The sequence below is a fragment of the Amphiura filiformis genome, unplaced genomic scaffold (genome assembly GCF_039555335.1).
Source record: "Amphiura filiformis unplaced genomic scaffold, Afil_fr2py scaffold_32, whole genome shotgun sequence".
Taxonomy (NCBI): domain Eukaryota; kingdom Metazoa; phylum Echinodermata; class Ophiuroidea; order Amphilepidida; family Amphiuridae; genus Amphiura; species Amphiura filiformis.
Window position 1 is genome coordinate 1008529 of NW_027305496.1, and position 20554 is coordinate 1029082.

The 20554-nt window shown below is 37.1% G+C and overlaps 1 protein-coding gene across 1 annotated transcript; it reads left to right on the top strand.

The window, feature by feature from the left end:
- Positions 1-3218: 3218 nt before the first annotated feature.
- LOC140143900 (bone morphogenetic protein 1-like) lies at positions 3219-19276 on the top strand. The gene is made up of 12 exons (XM_072165728.1): positions 3219-3339; positions 4491-4660; positions 5075-5249; positions 6924-7052; positions 8014-8204; positions 8471-8633; positions 9814-9936; positions 14429-14794; positions 15247-15369; positions 16226-16585; positions 17734-17871; positions 18799-19276. The coding sequence occupies exons 1-12, from the start codon at positions 3276-3278 to the stop codon at positions 19107-19109; spliced, it is 2313 nt and encodes a 770-aa protein (XP_072021829.1). The 5' UTR covers positions 3219-3275; the 3' UTR covers positions 19110-19276.
- The last annotated feature ends 1278 nt before the right edge of the window (positions 19277-20554 follow it).

Sequence of the window (20554 nt, forward strand, 5' to 3'; positions counted from 1 at the left end):
AATAAGGGCCAAAACATGCGTTTTTAGGGTGTTTTTCGTATGCTATGACAATCAAGCTCAAAGACTTGTACTAAGGCTAATTTCAGTTTATGCATTCTAGTTTTTGGAAAAGACATGTTTCATTTTTATAACCCATTATTTAATTATAGTAACACAAAAAAGTGGAAATTAGAGCAAAATTGCGGCATCTACTCAAGATTTTGAATGCTTAGACTTGTTCCAAGTCTTTGATTTTTGTGATCCAAGTCTTTGATTTTTGCCAGTTAGGACTAACTAAAGGATTGGGATTTAGCTATGTTTTGTTTTGCAAAACTTAATCCTATTGTTTAATCCCCCAAAATAGTGCTGTATTCATCTGGAATGGGGAGAAGTGTTGTCTTATACACCACCAATCAAGTTCATTTTAGATAGTATTTGTGACCCAAATTAGTCAACATAAAGCATAAATCTCACTCAGAATCATGTCCAGAGTTATAAAAAAAATAACACGAAAAAAAAAACCCCAGTATCTGTAAATGAAGACCTGAGCGCAAGCAGACCGTAAGTCCACTTTGCCCCTCAACATGTATATACTCAAGTTGTGTATAGTTTCGTATATTTTGGTTATGTTTTATACATGTTCGGGGGCCAAAACAAATCTTTCGCAACCTTTCATGATTTTTTCACCCTGGAACATGTATTAAACATTATAACAGCATAAGAAACTATACGAAACTTTAGTGTATACATGTTGGGGGCCAAGTGGACTTACGGTCTTTTTGCACTCAGGTCTTCAAATGTAGCAGACGTATAGCCACATACCCGTATGAATTTTGTTTGCAGAATAAAGTAGAGTCAAATATGCCGCATTATGAACAGCTTATTTCACAATTACAAGGCGTTGCTTTTAAGCCAAGCCCAAGCTATGAATACCAATTAAAAATTAATAGTGCGTAGAGAATGTTTCCAATCCATGTGAAAATTATTGCGAAATTTCCAGCAGGAATTGAGTGATTTTGTTTTCATATTTAATATGAATTATGAATTAATTTGACGATATTTGATATTCCTTAACGCAGTGTTATTTAAAACTACTCACGATATCATAAAATACAATACTATTTTTTTATTGTCTACATGTAGTTGGAACTGACTGACATACTCAAACGTCAAATTTCAACACGAGCTCATACATTTTGATTTGTTTGTTAATCAATTAGTTACGATTCGTTAACTTTTCCTGGAAGTATGACATGGGAGTTATATCAATTAAATATGTTGACTCTAGGCGTGCATGGTTGTTTGAAATATGATGAAAAAGTGTGGAATGGTGTCAGCTGGTTTATATTCTATTATGTGCCAATTTTCATGCACTGTGCCTTTAGATATATTTCCGTTTAAACCGAAAGGGAATGTTTAAAAATAAGTTCTTATGATTATGAAAAGAAGTTTTAGGCTGAAATCTGTTTCTAATAGGATTTCAAATAATGATATTTATCTCGAAAAGTTGTCCAAACGGATTTATTATATATTTTATGTTATGTAGCACGTGTGATGTGCCCTTAGTTAATTATTTTCTTTGTTTACAAAAGTAGAGTTATTTCATGAGTGATGTCATTTTTGGGAAGTACCCTCTCATTCATCAAGTGATCGAAAACAAATTGAATCATTTCTACTTTTGGGAATCCTCTGTTCAGTGTGTTTCACAATAAAATGGATATGATGACATCATATGGAAATCCCCTCAAGAAGTGATGTCATGTGAAAGGTTAATGTTATAATTTAGACTTGGGAATTTCCAAGATTACACCATGTGTTGTAAAATAGCAATTAGCTATTAAAATAATGGGATTTTCCATTACTTGGTATAAAAGAATATGTAAACATAACTCTTCACAGTTTGTAGTGTTTTCCAGGGCTAGCTAATGTGCTACAGTCCATTTCCTTCAAAGAAAGGAAATTTGGAACCAGAAATATTTTATGTAGTCAATGTACTACTACCTGCCAGTAATGCAGGAGAAATTCTAGTCTACGTCAAAGTGCGTATCTATTCCAAGAAAGGAATATATATTCTTCTGTCGACTTGTTGAAGTCTGGTTTATGAAACAACACATCTGTCAATGTAAGTGGAAACAATGGGACTGTATGTGACACAGGCCTATTTCCCGAAGAATTTGTGTGCAAGGTGAAAGTAACACCTGTTTGGAGATAGAGAACGGCCCAAGGAGTTATAAACTGCGCAACGAGTTAAATGTGGAGAAACCAGCACCATTTCTGAGCGATGATTTTATACGCAAAGGATTTTACACATCGGATTATAAATGCAAGTGTACAATGGACTTCGCTGTGCAGTGTTTTTCGCAGGACACTGAATCGGGATATATAAACGAGCCTTCCAGAACATTGCAAAAATAATACTGCTGGTTAAGTACTGAGTAGTTAAAATTGTGATTGTGTGATTTTTTTTTGTATGCGCATTTGTTGTCATATATTTTACCAATCATATTTTACTTTCAACAAAAGACTTAGATATTGTTAACTTAATTAATCGGTGTGTTTTGTTGTGACGTGATTTAAGGGGGTACTACACCCGTGCCCAATTTTGTGCCTATTTTTGCATTTTTCTCAAAAATTATAGCACATCGGGGACAAGTAAGATATGTATATTATAGGGGCAAGGACTACAACTCCTGCACTGGAAATTTTGTTTCAGCGCAGACAATAGTTGTGGAGTTACAGTCAAAAATGAGGGAAAACCAATATTTGATCAATAAATCAATAACTACTTACTTTGAGTTGCTGAATTTTCAGTAAAGTAGTTGTAGTCCTTGCTCCTATAATATACATATCTTACTTTTCACCAATGTGCTATAATTTTTGAGAAAAATGCAAAAATAGGCACAAAATTGACCAGGGGTGTAGTACCCCCTTAAGAAACCAAAATAATAATAATAGAAAAAAACCAGAGAAAAAAGTGCTCTTATAAATGGATGGTGGGGGGGCGTCAAACTGAAGGAACAAAGAACATTTTAACGGTGTTGTTTTGTTAAGAAAGTCATTTCAGCTATCAGTGTTTAATAATCTCCGGCAATTTCGACTGCAAAAAAGCGGGCGTATTATGTAGGATAGGCCTATATTACATACTATATATTTGAAGTTACGTAGCACCTAGGCTCATAATAAAATATTCTTCTAGACTACATTGTGCTAGGTAATATTTTGCTTTGTTTTGTATTTCAGGAATTTAGCTTTATGCTGCGTTTGCAATCCGAAAGAGTTTAAAACAATACATCGTGATGGTGAATTTTGTTTTGTTTGGTCTTGCGATGATCGTAACCAGCGTAAACGGCCAGTGTCAAGGTACGTATAAGCATTTACCGTAAATCATTAGGAGTGTTCTTTAGGGGCCAGCTGAATCATCCATTGGGGGACTTCAACATGAACTGGATATAGGTTTAAGGCTGACACTTCAATGTATGGGCAAAATGTAAAAAATAAAATCAGGAATGTGCCCTTAAAGGTAAAAGCATGATTTTTGGCATTCGATGAGAGGAAAAGGAAAGTGTTAAAAATATGGGGGTCATTGGGTGAGAGATGGAGCTTTTGGGTATAATTTTGGGAGTAATATTTAAAGTTGCTGTTCAAATTGAAAAATAAGGGCCTTTGGATGACAGATCAGATGAACAAATAAGAGGCATTTGAGTCACATAGCAAGTGTTCGAAACAATACAGGGTCGTAGCATGACAGTGATGCTGAAAAGGGGCCCTCCAAAGTAGGAGTGCCACCGTGCCCCACCATGTCCACTATCGTTCCATGATACCATTGTAAAGGGTGAGTCTGTGATCAATAAATTGTTTTTCTTCTTCTGCATTCGTTGGCATCTGATCCTTAAAGCAATAATGTGCGATTTGCATAAAGAATAGATTCCTATTTAAATGTTTGTTTTCACTGATCCACACTATCCCCTTTTAATTTCGAACCAAACAAATAAGGTATAACGAAGAAAATTGTTATTCATTTCAACGCCTACAATGTGTGTACTACGCTCGCCGATACTAGTAGTACATGTGCACGGAGCATCGCACTCGACGTGTGTACATACAAGCTGACATCCACGGTGTATGTTACTAACATTGTTAGCAAGTACTCGATCATTGAACTCTGAATAAAACCTGGTCCACCCGGTTTTAATACAAAAAGTTAAATTTAACTGTTATTAAAGAACTTCAGGCTTAGTCTTTTACGTGGTATTTTAGTATACCACTGGGCATTGTAATTATGCAAAAAGTAGAAATCCGAGCCTAGAATTGAGGGCGTCGCTGTGAAAATAATCACACATTATGGCTTTAACTTGACATTGTGTTTGAATCTGCTTGCGCAACTTGTAGCTATCGGTCATTTTGTTTAGTTTTGTGTTAAAAATATGTGCAAGAAATTGCAACAGTTTGTTCATTAAGTATAATGCGTGTGAAGTCAGTACAAAGTGTACTATGTTTTCTTGTATTACTAGCTGTACTGGAAGTAGCACTGGATGAGATTCCGACTGTAAACATATCCAGTCCGAATTATCCTCGTCATTATGATCATAACCTGGATTGCTATTGGCATTTCACCTACCCACGAGGTCAAGGGGTCACGGTGAAGTTCATCGACTTTGGTACTGAACTAAACTACGACAAAGTGAGTCTATTTCGTTAATCATTAATGGAATCTCAATCATGGATTATAAATATGGGAACGTGTTAAATTTATGTAAAACTGTTTTAGAAAATAATACATCCAGGATTTAAATATTCTACAATTTAATAGAGCATCACGTGATTAAGAGACTCGTATTGACTTTAAAAAGTTGTCTGGTGCAATGACGTCATCATTATTTGCGCTCAACTGTTGTCAGGCTCCATTGTTTTACTAGGACGTCATCAGACAATCTCGGCGCCCGGGAATTTTGAATATAGCGTCTTGAGACACGTCTGTTTTTCATTCGTATTTAAAATCAGTTTAAAATAAACATGCTTGATAATAATTTCCCTTACGTATAAGACATAATGTTGTGATAGCCAGAGACTTCCTTCCACCCTACAATTTCTTTAGTTGTTTCTAGCGCCAACTCAAGGTAATGAGACAATTGAATACCACGGTGCTCGTGAAGATCTGCAACCAAGCATTCCCCGAACCATTTATCTTCGATGGAGGGAGTTGTGGGTTCGGTTTCAGAGCGATGGAGGTGGTAGCAAACCGGGATTTTTCATTCAGATAACTGCTGGGCGTGAGTACCACACTTCTGTGCATCCTACTGGATTCCATTTGCCCTCTGAACCCTATGTATTAGACTGAGTTCATTGTAAACATTACTCAAAATATAGCAATACATACACACACACAAAACTACGGGGTCAAAATTTGACCCCAAAAGGGTCATTTTTGATCCCGCTTTCAAAGTCAACTATGTATCGACTTAAATTTGACCCTGGTGATCTAGTGAAAAATGTGACCCAAATCGTGGTTAAAAATGACCCTTAATATAGTCAGTTGAAAAATAACCCTATTAGTGTCAAAAAATGACTATATTCAGGGGTCACAATTATAAAATAACCCTTACGTGGTTGAAATGATTTCATTCAGGAGTCCCGCTTAGAAAATGACCCCCGGGAACGTGGGTTGAAAAATGATTATATTTGGGGTCATTTAAATATGACCCTTTTAAGGGTCAATTTAAAATGATGCCAAACAACAGAAAATGACCCGACCGTAGTTGATTTTAACCACGAATAGGATTAAATAAAACTGACCACGTAAAAGGGTTGATATTTTGACCCCGTAGTTTTTTGTGTGTAATTTCTTTTTCAATTTTGAATTGGCTCGGTTCAAATCTCTTGTTTTTATTAATGAGCGAACTTGTATAAAACAAAGCACATGTATAAGATGGTGATGCGTCTTATCAATGCTCCTTAACTTCGGGGCTCATGCATTAGACGCATCTACATCTCAGTAAGTGTACACTTTCAATCCCGACACGTGATATTCGTATTAACCTATCAATGGTATGCACGCACTCATAGAAATGACTTGTTCGCCTTGTTGGCGCAATTCAAAAGGAGTAAGTTTGGACAACTCAAAAATAGTGTAAAAGTTACCAAAACAAAATTCATTTTAGTTATCCGAACTTAAAAATGCTGAAAAAGCTCAAAAAGTTCCGTCAACTAATCAACTTTGTTGGCATTACTTAAAAAGTTGATGTCAGTCCTTGCGTCAACTTTTTAAGTAATGCCAACTTCTGAATTCAAGTTCAGGGAACTTAGAAAAATAAACAAGGATCAAAGAACCAATTAGTTGAGTTATTGTAACTCAACATGTAAGTTGATGTAACTCGTTTATATTAAGTTACTGGTACTTATTGTTTTGAGCTATTCCAATTTGGTACTTTGTTACTTAATTCACGTAATTGAATCATTTTCTGCACAATTAGCAGTATTCAAATATTTATTTTTGTAATTAGTGCAAAATTTTGTATACTATAGCACACCTCTAGAAAATCATGCTAACCTAGTTTCATTTTCTGAGTTGCAACAACTCAATAAAGTAAGTGCAAATGAATGCGACCAACATAATGATATCGAGTCAGCGTTACTCAAAATTGTACGCGTTGGCATTACTCGGAAAGTTGACGCAACGGTTTACATCAACTTACTGAGTAATGTCAACGAACAATTTTTGTGAGTGAGTGCGCTCCGCAAACTACCCGCAGTAAATACTACCGAAAATAATCTAAAACGACTCCTTTAAGGAGCCTGATGGTGACAAAACGTATCAATCTTTTTGGGACTTTGTAGAAATAAGTTTCGATTTTTGTTACATTTCCGGTGCTTCGGGTAATTTATATACATTCATCATAGAAATTTCGTTATTTCATTCAGGCAAACCGTGTCTATTTATTCATTAGGAGGTCCAGCGTGTGCTGAAGGCATACCAAGCTGCATCCATCAAGAAACCTATATGATATGCGTGGATGACCATCGCAAATGTGATTCGTTTGTAGACTGTGATGATGGGTCTGATGAAACTGATTGTGGTAAGATAAGGTCGTCATGACGAATACCGTAAAACCTCGTTTACAAGCTCATAGAGTCAGGGATCGAAACAAAGGGATGGGCATCCTAGTATTACGTAACAAACCGGAAGATGTAGCCTAGGTCTAGACAATAGGCGGATTAGCGGCCATTTTGTCTTCTACATGATTTTATTCACGTGTCCTTATACTTTAGTACACAAGTATATAAGTTAACAGGTTTACAATTTTAAAATTATATTTTGTGTATACAATATATTCTGTAGTAAATCGATCAAATGACGGTGATTGTTCAGGTATTATATGCTTGATACAATTTAAAAATTGTATGACCAGCTAGTATTCTTCTCCGCCGTCAGTGTGATTCCAGTCACTCCACGTACCGTGTTGCGAAGGTGGAGGAGACTAAAGCTGTATTGACGAACACACATGCGTTAAAAATGATGTAGCCTTAGTCGAACAATAGCGTGACGTAGTTTCCGGCATTGTTCCTATGCACTTTCACCCTCCTGATAGAGTGTTCAAGCTAAATTAATGCGAAACAACCGTTAATATGCAAATACAATAGTTTCGTCTTACAATAGTACTTTTATCTCGGTAATTTATTTGCTCAAAACTCCATATTTTATCATTTTGTCAATGGATGGCTTTTGAATTAATTCGAAAATGTCTAGCGTAATGACGTCCCAATAATTCAACGATAATAATTCAACGAAGCCTGACGACAAATGAGCACACATAACCATGCCGTCATTGCTCTATAAAGTTTGGCGCGGGTTTGAATACCGCGTGTTGAGATATGGCTGTTTTTATTCGGGTTTTTTTATGGTTAATATGAGGTTGTTTTAAATAAAACCCTGTGATTCGTGCTTGATAATTACTTTTTCTAACATTATAAGACTGTTGTGCTTGCCGCACCTTCTTTAATGTTTATTTATTTTATTGTTTTTATTTTTTATACCAGGTTTGTGTTTTGATGAAGAAGCTAATGTAACCGTCAATGAAGTCCACGTCATTACCTCTCCTGGTTATCCTATTAGGTACCCAGTCGATTTAGACTGCAGTTATCATGTCAGAGCACCAACAGGATTCTACCTTGTGTTTACCATCATCGATTTCTTTACCGAAATGGTTTATGATTATTTGCAAATCCAGGTAGGATTATTTGCACTAAGCAAATAACCTTTAGTTTTAGTTGTTTTAACATTTGTTTTATGTATATGGTGTGCGTTTTAGCTTTATGTACTTGATTGTCCTTGATTGTCCTTAGCTTTATGTCCTTAGCTTTATGTCCTTGATTGTTGCTTTAATTACGATGAGTCTTTGACCACAATGGTCAAAGAAGTCCTGTAAGTGCACTGAGCATTTCGGGTTTATGCCTCTTCGTAGCAAACTATAAATCACTGCGTATTTTTCTATAGTCATCACCAGAAGCAACACACATGGATGCACTTACTTTATTTGGCGTAAGTTCCCCTGATGAAATTTACACCAATAGTGAAGAAATTTGGATGACCTTTGTTAGCGACGCTTGGACATCATACGATGGCTTCAAAATTGAGCTCTCTGTTACAGATGTTACTGGTAAGAAGGGACAGTATCCGAAACAATTTGCTCGTGTATGATGTCAGCCCTGTAACAAACACAGTGCGTAATAAACTGACTTGTACACGCTTAAGGGGGTACTACACCCCTGTCCAATTTTGGGCCTATTTTTGCATTTTTCTCACAATTTAAAGCGTATTGGTGACAAGTAAGATATGTATATTACAGGGCAAGGACTACAACTACTGCACTGGAAAAGTTATTTCAGCACAGACAACAGTTGTGGAGTTACAGCCAAAAATGAGGGAAAACCAATATTTGATTAATAAATCAATAACTACTTGCCTTGAGTTGCTGAATTTTCAGTGCAGTAGTTGTAGTCCTTGCCCCTATAATATACATTTCTTACTTGTCACCAATGCGCTGTAATTTTTGAGAAAAATGCAAAAATAGTCACAAAATTGGCCAGGGGTGTAGTACCCCCTTAAGGGCGCATTATACCAAATCAGTGCGCAAAAGGTGCAATGGTGATGAGTTCCGGTTAAAAGTATATGGCTACTGGAGACAATGTGATGTCCTTAAGTTCCCCAAAATTGAAGCTTAAATGAAATTTCAGTCCTTAAATAATACAGGGATGACGTAAAAAGTGAAAAATATTGTCACGCCTGGTCGAAAACGCCGCTTAAAAAGTTGATTTTTACGTACTTTTCAATGAAGAATTTATTTGATGGTCTACGCCCTGAAAGGCGCAAACCACCGAATAACTTCTCCATTAAAAAGCACACCAAATTAATATCTTTACGCGGCGTTTTCCTCCATCTGTGACAATGTTTTTCATTTTTGTACGTTTATCCCTCTATTAATTAATCACTGAATTTTCAATTAATTTAAGCTTCAGTTTTGGTTAACTTTATAGATTCATTTTTTTATTAAAGAATATTGAAAAGCGACACCGCTATTTCAAAACTAATACTAACATTCAAACTGGTTACTTTCTATTTTTATTTTTATTTTATTTTTATTTTATTTTGCACAATCCAACATAATGACAATGACTAATGACATTTGCTCTATTTTGTCCAGTATTAAGAATATATACCTATGGGTTTGCAAAAGTTAAAAGTATGCATTATAACGATCTGATTGCCGCTCGCATGCATTTATCAAATACGCAAATATTTGTTTGAAATAATCCAACAGAATTTGATTTGTTTTTCAGTCACTAAGTGCAAGGGTATCCACTGGGAATGCTTAAATACGTTTCTAACATGCTTCAATAGGAGATATCTGTGTGATATAGATGAACAATGCCTTAATGGAATCGACCAAGAAAACTGTGCTGGTAAGTACATTATTTGCAGGTTGTGATTTATTTTAGTCGCTGAAATTATGAGACAGTATTAAGCATTAAGGTAGGGGTACGGATATTCACAATGTAGTTAGGTGAAAAAGTTCAATGTGGTGACCACTCTCTGGCTAGTAAGGTTTGACGATTGATTCGACTTCTATGGACCATTTAGAAAATAAAATAGCCTCCATGTCCCTCGCGAAAATCCCGGCGTTTTTCGCTAGAGGCCAAAATCCAAAATGGCCGCCGCCACCATTTTGAAAATTTAAGTTTTGAACCAGAGCACCTATAATCATGCACAAAGACACTTTTTCGGATATGTCGAGTACAAGGATTCCGATTTTGACATTAGTTTGACATTACGGCATCATTTTCACTCAGAAATCCAAGATGGTGGCCAGCACCATCTTGAAAAATTTAGTTTTGAACCAGAGGACCTAAAATCGTGTACAACGACACTTTTTTGGATAAGTCGACCACAAGGATTTCAAATTTGACATTACTTTGACATTACGGCCTCATTTTTACCCAGAAATCCAAGATGGTGGCCGCCGGCGCCATCTTGAAAAAAATAAGTTTTGAACATGCGTACCTAAAATCGTGTACAAAGACACTTTTTCTGGTAAGTCGACCCCAAGAAATCCGAATCTGACATTAATTTGACGTTATAACATAATTTTTGCCCAGAAATCCAAGATGGCCCCCATTTGGTAGAACGTAAATGTGATTTTTGAACGAGAGCAGAAGCATAAGCGTGCCATTTCCGCCTTATCTGGGGTTCATGTCCCTTATATGGGGGTTAAACTGCCTTATCTTGGGTTTGCGTCCCTTATCTAGGGATAAGGCGCCTTATCTGTGGTTTAGACGGCCTTATCCTGGGTTTACCTGTGGCTAAGATGCATTAACCTTAGCATTTCGCAGTTTAAACCCAGATAAGGCATCTAAACCCCAGATAATGCGCCTTAACCCCAGATAAGGGACGTAGACCCCGATAAAGCAGTCCAAACCCCAAAGAAGGCACCTTAACCCTAACTGAGGAACATAAACCCCAGATAAAGCATCTAAACCCCACATAAGGTGCCTTATCTCTAGATAAGGGTCATTAACCCCAGATAAGGGTCGTAAACCTCAGATAAGGCATCTAAACCCAAGATAAGGCGCCTTAACCCCAGATAAGAGACGTAAACTCAGATATGGCAGTCTAAACCCCAGATAAGGCGCCGTGACCCAAGATAAGGGACGTACACCTCAGATAAAGCAGTCCCAACCCCAAATAAGGCGCCTTAACCCTAAATAAGGAACATAAACCTAAGATAAGAAAAGTAAACCCCAGACGGGGCCTTATCTGGGGTTTAGACTGCCATATCTGAGTTTACGTCTCTTATCTGGGGTTAAGGCGCCTTATCTTGGGTTTAGATGCCTTATCTGAGGTTTACGACCCTTATCTGGGGTTAACGACCCTTATCTAGAGTTAAGGCACCTTATGTGGGGTTTAGATGCCTTATCTGGGGTTTATGTTCCTTATTTAGGGTTAAGGCAGCTGTGTACTCTCAGATACGCATGTAGTAAAAGTGCCATAACTTTGTAATTATTCACGCAAGACATGTAAAAGTATACATTTTTATAAAGGCAAGACATCAATGAATCGCAATATAAGTACAGTTTTGGTGTAAAAACAACAATTGTGAAGAAAATCACAAAAAAGTGAATTTTTGGCAATTTTTGATCGGTACATCATAACAAAAATACACTCTTTCCAAAAAATTTTGTTTTCCTTTTTTCTTAATCTTGAGGCACCATTCCAAAAACGGTTTTTTAGTTTTTGATATTGGCCTTATTTTGGAGATATTGACCATATAAGGCATCAAAATGAACTTTTTAAAATTCACAACCGCCTATTTGCACAAAATGACGCCTAAAATTGGAAATAGACCAAAATATAAAAAAATGAGAAAACTGTTTCTTAAGTCAATCATGCTTTTTATGATAAGCATAATTGCTTGCCTATAGATGCTGTATTTATTGAGTTATCGTGTACCTAAATCGTCATTTTACCGAGAAAATGAACATTGAAATAAAGGCCGTTAAAGTTTAAAGTGGTCACATTTTGCACTTTGATCGAAGCTTACAGGAGAATACGGCAGTTCTCGTTTTTCTACCTTACATTACGTGAACATCGGGTAAATCCACAGCCCCTTGAGAAGTTTGAGCGAAATCTATTCATATCTTGATGTTTAAATCGGGGGAAAGAACTTGAAAAAATCACATTTTATCAGCTAAAACGGAGCCATTTGACCGCTAGGTTTTTGTGAAATCAGTGCTTCCGTGGTGTTTCCATAAGATGCGCCACGCATGCAGATAAGCGTTGCATATGCGTAGCGTATCTGTGCGTTACCAAATTGCGCGATACGCAACGCGATGCGTTATTGCGCGCGTGTACCATGCTGGTACAACAAAGATTTTCTTTCCTTTTAAATTTCAAACACGAGTGGAATAGTGAAATAAAATCCTTAAAATATTGCAGTTGGAGTTTATAAATCTGGATTTTCATTCCTTGTATTTATAAAAAACATAACAAAGTACAAACATATAAAAAAACTCAATTTCGCGAAAGAAACAATGTCTAGAGTACACAGCCGCGTTAAGGCGCCTTATTTGGGGTTTGGACTGCTTTATCGGCGGTCTACGTCCCTTATCTGGGGTTACGGCGCATTATCTGGGGTTTAGATGCCTTATCTGGGTTTAGACTGCGATATGCTAAGGTTAATGCATCTTAGCCACAGGTAAGGAACGTAAACCCAGGATAAGGCCGTCTAAACCACAGATAAGGCGCCTTATCCCTAGATAAGGGACGTAAACCCAAGATAAGGCAGTTTAACCCCCATATAAGGGACATGAACTCCAGATAAGGCGGAAATGACACACTTATGCTTCTGCTCTCATTCAAAAATCACATTTACGCTCTACCAAATGGGGCCATCTTGGATTTCTGGGCAAAAATTATGTTATAACGTCAAATTAATGTCAGATTCGGATTTCTTGGGGTCGATTTACCGGAAAAAGTGTCTTTGTACACGATTTTAGGTACTCTGGTTCAAAACTTATTTTTTTCAAGATGGCGCCGGCGGCCACCATCTTGGATTTCTGGGTAAAAATGAGGCCGTAATGTCAAAATAATGTCAAATTTGAAATCCTTGTAGTCTACTTATCCAAAAAAGTGTCGTTGTACACGATTTTAGGTCCTCTGGTTCAAAACTAAATTTTTCAAGATGGTGCTGGCCACCATCTTGGATTTCTGGGTGAAAATGATGCCGTAATGTCAAACTAATGTCAAAATCGGAATCCTTGTACTCGACATATCCGAAAAAGTGTCTTTGTGCATGATTATAGGTGCTCTGGTTCAAAATTTAAATTTTCAAAATGGTGGCGGCGGCTATTTTGGATTTTGGCCTCTAGCGAAAAACGCCGGGATTTTCGCGAGGGACATGGAGGCTATTTTTTTTCTAAATGGTCCATATCAATCGTCAAAGCTTACTAGCCAGAGAGTGGTCACCACATTGAACTTTTTCACCTAACTAATGTGTTTGAGGGTATGTGGTGTATAAATTATTGATCTACCAGCATCATATTACCGGGGGTCTTTTCTGTTTACGTATATATGAGGCATGGGCAGGGGTGATTTTGTATCTATTGTTTTTGTGCTAACGTCTTTTTTACAATTAATGACAAAAGGTCATAACTGTCGCCTTTGCCGACATTTAAATAAGGGGCAGTCTTCAGTGACCGGCCCTTTTCAAAGCCGCCAAAACTTTTACATTAGTAGATAGGCAAGGATCGCTTGCTCTCTGTTGACATGAGAGAGTCTTCACCGAACGACTCTTTTCAGTGCCATCAGTAGGCGAAAAGAAGTCAGAGCTACTCCTGACGAAAGCTTGACTAAACTTGTCCGACGGCGAATCCGCTAAAAACGTACTAACTATCCTAAATTCTATTATAATTAATGTCGCGATATCAAGGTCTGCCCGAAAACCATTTCATTTAACTGTAAGCAGCAAAATAATTAAGGATGTTAAAAAATATAACAAAATATGAAAATAAAATAAAATTATGACATAATGAAATCCTGTACCTTTTATAAGACCTGATTTATTGAAATTGTTTGAGAATGAAACAAACGAAGAGGGGAATGAAATCAAAAGTTGCACGTTACTCTTCTAATCAATGGAAAACACGACGCTTATTCTCTTTATCAAAAAACGCTCTGCAAATCAATACATCCAATGGAGCAATCTGCAACTCTTGAATTTGCATGGCGTTCTTTGGAATATGATTTGAACAAATGAGGTCTTAAATTGGAGCTTAAAGATATTGGCTGGTTCTAATTATGACAAATGTCTTTGGTTAGAGTATGCAGGGGTGGACGTAAATGGTAACATAACTATTTTGCTGCCTGAATAATATTAATCTGTGCATAATAATTATTCAGGATTACCAGGAAGAGGAAATCAAGTAGTACAACTGCCAGCAGGAAACGCAACTATTTTAACCTCCCCATCCTACCCACTCTTTTATCCTGCTGACATCGACATCCAATGGCAACTCTTGAGTCCTCCTGGCACCGTCATCCGACTTGCTTTTATCGATTTCTCGCTTGTCATCAACGAGGACTTTTTGTATATCGTCAGCAATGGGTCCAGGAATTCTGCGGTAACTCTTGGGAGCTTTACAGGTATAGATGGTGAGGGGAAGGTGGTGTTATCTGACGGTAATGAACTGTGGCTTCGGTTTGCTGCTGGAAATTCGATGTCCGTAACAGCTGGAATGGGTTTTGTGATGTCACTTACCGTAGAAGGTATTTCTGACTGAGTAATTATGTTGTGCATGAGTTCCATTTGGAGCTATATTTTTGTATCACTAGGTACTAGGTTAACATACGGTTAAGAAGTACAAAGTTGCAAACTAAATTTTTCAAGATGGTGCCGGCCACCATCTTGGATTTCTGGGTGAAAATGATGCCGTAATGTCAAACTAATGTCAGAATCGGAATCCTTGTTCTCGACATATCCGAAAAAGTGTCTTTGTGCATGATTATAGGTGCTCTGGTTCAAAACTTCAATTTTCAAAATGGTGGCGGTGGCCATTTTGGATTTTGGCCTCTAGCAAAAAATACCGGGATTTTCGCGAGGGACATGGTGGCTATTTTTTTTTCTAAATGGTCGAATCAATCGTACCTTACTAGCCAGAGAGTGGTCACCAAATTGAACTTTTTCACCTAACTAATATCTTGTTATTTATTTCAAACAGAAGGATGTTCGGCTTCCGAATTCGCCTGCAGAGATGGCGGATTGATCACTTGTAAAGATGCACAGGTTCAATGTAATTTCATGCAAGAATGCCCTGACGCTTCTGATGAAGGCCCACAGTGTGGTAGGTGAAACGGTTTTTTTTTCATCATTGCGACACGCATTGAACTTAGCACACGTTCATATACGACCACACATACTAACGTAGGTATCGCATGAGGCTGTACATTCCCAACCAACGATGTTACGCCCGCATATACGACGAACTAAATATTCTGCAGTCGACCTCTTGTGACCCCCATATGCTAAAACCGGACCCACATACCGCTTAACATCAATTGTTTTTAGTGTTTCCCGGATACTATAAACAAGCAAAACTCAAATATTTCGGAAGAAGGATCACTAAATGCATTATTATTCCTTTATTTTCAAAATGATACATTTTCATTGGGTAAATTAGTCGTATCGGATGAACAGCGTGATGCAGTACAAAACTGTGAATTTCAACGTCTTTTGTGCGTTACATGTGGATGTTTTTATCAAAGATGCAAATCGCAATCGCTTTTTATACGGCCGATATCACACACATTTCAATGGACAATCTGCACGTATGAACGAAGTCAATTTGTCACACTTCACTGTTACTCTATTATACTCGTAATAGTTTCTCACAAACAAATTGCATTAAGAATAGCTAATCGACTATATTTCGTAGGTTGTGCAATTTCTACGCGTTCATTTCATGCGTGTGGAATCTTCTATACAGGCCTACTGGCTAAATATGCGATCTTGCCCTAACATGTGGTGTTAACTAGACTGGCGTACAATTACGGTGTTTGGGAATCAGAACCTCTATAATCATGATAATCCATTGGGAACGGCCCGTTAGATTTTAAACTTCAAAAGAGGGTTTTTTTCTGACAAACAGTTTTTGTCTTTACTTGAGTTGTATATTCTACCTGTTGTTTTCCTTCTTCCAGGGTTTTGTTGGAATCCGATATTTAACCTAAACTCAAGGAGCTCCACACTTACCTCATTGTTCTATCCATACCAATACCCACCACACCTAAGATGCTTCGCTCAAATATCTACGCCGTCAACATACGGAATCAAACTTATCGTAACAAATTACATGATCACCAAGCAGGATCAACTATTGCTATCTAACAATTATATCGACGAGACATCTTTCGATGGGTTGAACGAGGATGGGACGTATATCTCGGGCCGTGTGATGTCCGTTTTGAGTTTCCGTAGTGATGTGTGGTTGGGATACGTAATTGGTGCTAATAATGTGACCACAGGTTTCTCGATGGAAATTTCAAGATATCGATTGGGAGGTAAGCATTTGAAAACTTGGGGGAAACGGCGTTGTGGAGCAAAATATAGCTTATATATTTCAGATGTAAAAACCTCAAAATTGATAAACTACCCAAAAGTGCCTGTTCTGAACATGACACGTCACAACTATTTTGACCCCAACAAAAAAAAAAAAAGTTTGCCAACTAATATTTTACATTTACATTCTAGCATCATTAATGAAATGTTGCATTGTTGATTTTTTTTTATATAAAACGTCTTAAAAATGTTTTCCCGAATTTTAAAATTCAACCCGACATTTAAAGGTTTTGATTAAAGCCAAAGCCCGATTATATCGTTTTTTGTGTGTCTCAGATAACATGTTACAAAATCGAAAGTGTTTTTTTTTTTTTTTACCTTTTACATGAAAAATAGTAATATTGCCAGCAGTATTAATTTATTTCTTGAACTGGGGATTTTAAAACCAGTAAAAGTCCAAATATGTAATGCGCACTATGTTAAATAGAACCTGTAAAACATACATATTTCCGCATCACGTTACCTCTGCCTCAAACCAAGTTCCCATTCTTATTTTTTTCTTCTTCTTTTTTTATTTTTTTTTTTTTACCTTTTACATGAAAAATAGTAATATTGCCAGCAGTATTAATTTATTTCTTGAACTAGGGATTTTAAAACCAGTAAAAGTCCAAATATGTAATGCGCACTATGTTTAATAGAACCTGTAAAACATACATATTTCCGCATCACGTTACCTCTGCCTCAAACCAAGTTCCCATTCTTATTTTACCATTTGAGTTACCCCTGACGTGATCAAATGCTTGATTTGATGTAGATAAAGTACATACACGTGGCAGTCAGTACAGATCACTTTATTGGTTCTCTCCATCCAGTCATGAACGAAAGGTTATGACTTCAGAGATGCGATGTCAATTGTTGACGATCTTCAGCGGGAGAATAACGTTCTTGTAGAGGGCGTTATAGAATTACCATAACATGAGCAATTCACCGAGTCCCTGATCTTCCTTACCTCTTTCCTTCTATAGACCTTGCGTGATCATCCTTTCGAAACTATCAGCTTTATGTCTATAGTGGTAATGGCCAAAGTATCTATTAAAAGTTGGTCAACAGTGATAATCTTACTCTTATCTATATTTCCTATTATCCGCAGATGAGTCAGCAATGTCTTGTACCAACGAAGAGTTCGAATGCACCAGTGCGATGCCATCAGCCATAGTCTGCTTCAATTCTAGTGTACGCTGTGATTCCTTTGCTGACTGCCCGGACCAAACCGACGAACAAGGATGCGGTAGGTGCAATTATTATAAGATGGGTTACGATGATTCAACCGTGATGCCTTGCGCAAAATGGTCAGACATATGAGGTTTTGAGTGTTTACTGTCAATCATGTGAAGTTCTAAGTGCTTACTGTTCATGGTCAATCATTAGACACAATGTCCCCGGGTTTTTTTTTTTTTTCATGGGATGCAGACCTGCAATCACGTGATTTGATGATGTGTTGAGCATGTTTGATGATGACGTAATTTATCGTATGTGACTGGTATGAGGTGGTACCCTTGTTACCCACTGAATACCTTTTTTAACCAGTCACTAGTCTTGTTTACTTGACTATGGTTGTTATGTGTAAAGCCAAAGGTAAAGGACGTCAGACTTTACTACTACAAGCTTTCCATAAGTAGCAACAATATATATTCTGATGATGACCAATTCCCTTTGCTTTATGTGTACACGTTGCAATCATCACGTTACTGTGTTAAATGACTTAAAATGGTATTTCGTGATGCATAGCCTCGTCCCGGAACTGAAGCTTGCTTTTAATACCATCAGAGATCTGTAACTACACAATGTGCGTTAACATTGCCTTCTTGCAAATCCAGTCGTTTGACAAAGACGACGTGTGTAATCTCCGACTGTACAATGCGCGAAACTACATCACAGTAACCTATGGGTCACCGTAGTAATATAACTCGGAAAATCAATGTCCGAATCACTGACATCTTAAAAATACCCTCTTTCTTTTTATGGATATCTATAGAATCCTACCCTAAAAGAGGATGTAAAACTCACGCACAATGCCCTTAAACTGTTCCAAGCTGTCGACTTGTGACCTTTTGGACCTCTCTTCGGTAGGCTACTAATCATATATATTCGATAATCTAATTTAAAAATATTCCATGAATACAAATAATAATATATGTCATCCATTTTCTATAAGGCTTCCCAACAGCAAAGATAAGCACAACTCAACAGGTACCGCCAACTTCAACTGAAACTGCTTCCACAACTTCCGAGAAACTCCCAACGACAGTCCAGATTTGGACATCAGAATTGTTCATAACATCGTCAACAGACCAGATGTCGACATCAGAATTATTGACCTCTTCATCAGATCAACCGACAACAGCAGCAGCGATGCCGACAAAGTCACCGACAGCACCATCAGCGCAGCCGACAAAGCCAATAGGTCATGCGACAACATCGTCTGTGCATATTGTAGTAGATATAGATGCAGATAGGATTCCGTGATTTCACTGTACTCTTTCTCAGAGGATGATTTAAGGAAGCCCCGTCATGCATTGTGAAAGTGTTATCACTAGAGTTTCAACTGTCACTTTACTTTTCAAATCCCATTCAACTCTGTGCAAAAGATGTTGTTTTAGAATTGTGCGTGTGTCATTATTACTTGGTCGATTTCGGAACAAAAGTGATGTGTGTTTAAAGGATAATTCACACTTTCTGTAGATACTGTAAAATGTGAAATCGACCGGCTTCTTCACAGCGGTTTTTATGTAAATATAACTGTACAAATTCAATTTAACCATGCTTTTCTATGTAGCATAGCAAAGCAGTGGTATCATGTTAATCACACTGCTCGCCTGCTGCACACTTAACCCATTGGGGTGGTGGGTAGTACTTAAATCATCCTCTGACTCTTTCTGAACACTTTATTCAATTAATAATGTCCTCCCATCTTGCTGTTCACGAAAATGAGTGAAATTACCCATGTATCATGCGATTCTTTGCTTTAAAAGGTGTACTTTATTCATGTAATATCTATAAAATCAACTATGCATAAAGCGCATCAACTATAACAGCTATTCTAAAATCTCAGTCATAACAGTAGACCATTTAGGAAAAAACTCGGAAAGCAATATTTTTCAGTAAGCTAGAGGGTCATTGATTGAGAGAGGTTATAACTTATTCAGCCAATGTCAACATTTTGTCAACAGTTTTCCTGACATAATGAAGTAACACTTGTTTGGCACTTCACAATATAACAATGATGGAAAAAAACTCAAATGTTCATAATTTGTGGCACTTCTAGATTTAGACAAATTGACCCTTGGCAACGTAAGCATCGAACTCTTGTACACAAGACATAACTGTATGACATGGAATAATAAACTGGGTTATTTATAACTAGATTGAATACATGAATATGTATAAGCAACGATTTCCCATGTTTAACTCAATTTGGCCAAAGTATGGACTTGGGTGGGTTTTGTATTCAGGTATTCGTGGCAGTTGTCTTCAGAAAACGTCGATTTGAAAAGGCTTATTACCTTGGTTTGTCAACTGTTTTAAGCGTATAGCATTAAAATGCTATACGCTTGGTTTTGGAATGATGGATGATGGGAAGACATAATTATCTATTGGATCCAAAGAAGATAATCACAGTATCCCATAATACATTGCGGCGAGGATTTTGAACTGGTTGAGCCAACGTGAGAAAATAACACATTGGAAATGTATTGTTGGATGCTGTGAATATATTTTTTGGTTATGGACCATTCAAGTACTTTATTCTTGTTTTTGCTGGGTTAACCAAAATGGTTACACATTGGTGATTTAGAGGAAACAAACAGTAATGATTTACAGTATCATTTAAATTTGATTTTATTGATTTGAAAGTATGCCACGCGAAACAACTATAGGTCTTTGTGCCTACATAATCGTTAATGTTAATTATT

Excerpts from the sequence above, each read along its gene's own strand:
- LOC140143900 (XM_072165728.1), top strand. The coding sequence starts at position 3,276 with ATGGTGAATTTTGTTTTGTTTGGTCTTGCGATGATCGTAACCAGCGTA. Across the intron at positions 14,795-15,246 it reads GATGTCACTTACCGTAGAAG|AAGGATGTTCGGCTTCCGAA; the intron begins GTATTTCTGACT and ends TATTTCAAACAG. Across the intron at positions 17,872-18,798 it reads AACCGACGAACAAGGATGCG|GCTTCCCAACAGCAAAGATA; the intron begins GTAGGTGCAATT and ends ATTTTCTATAAG.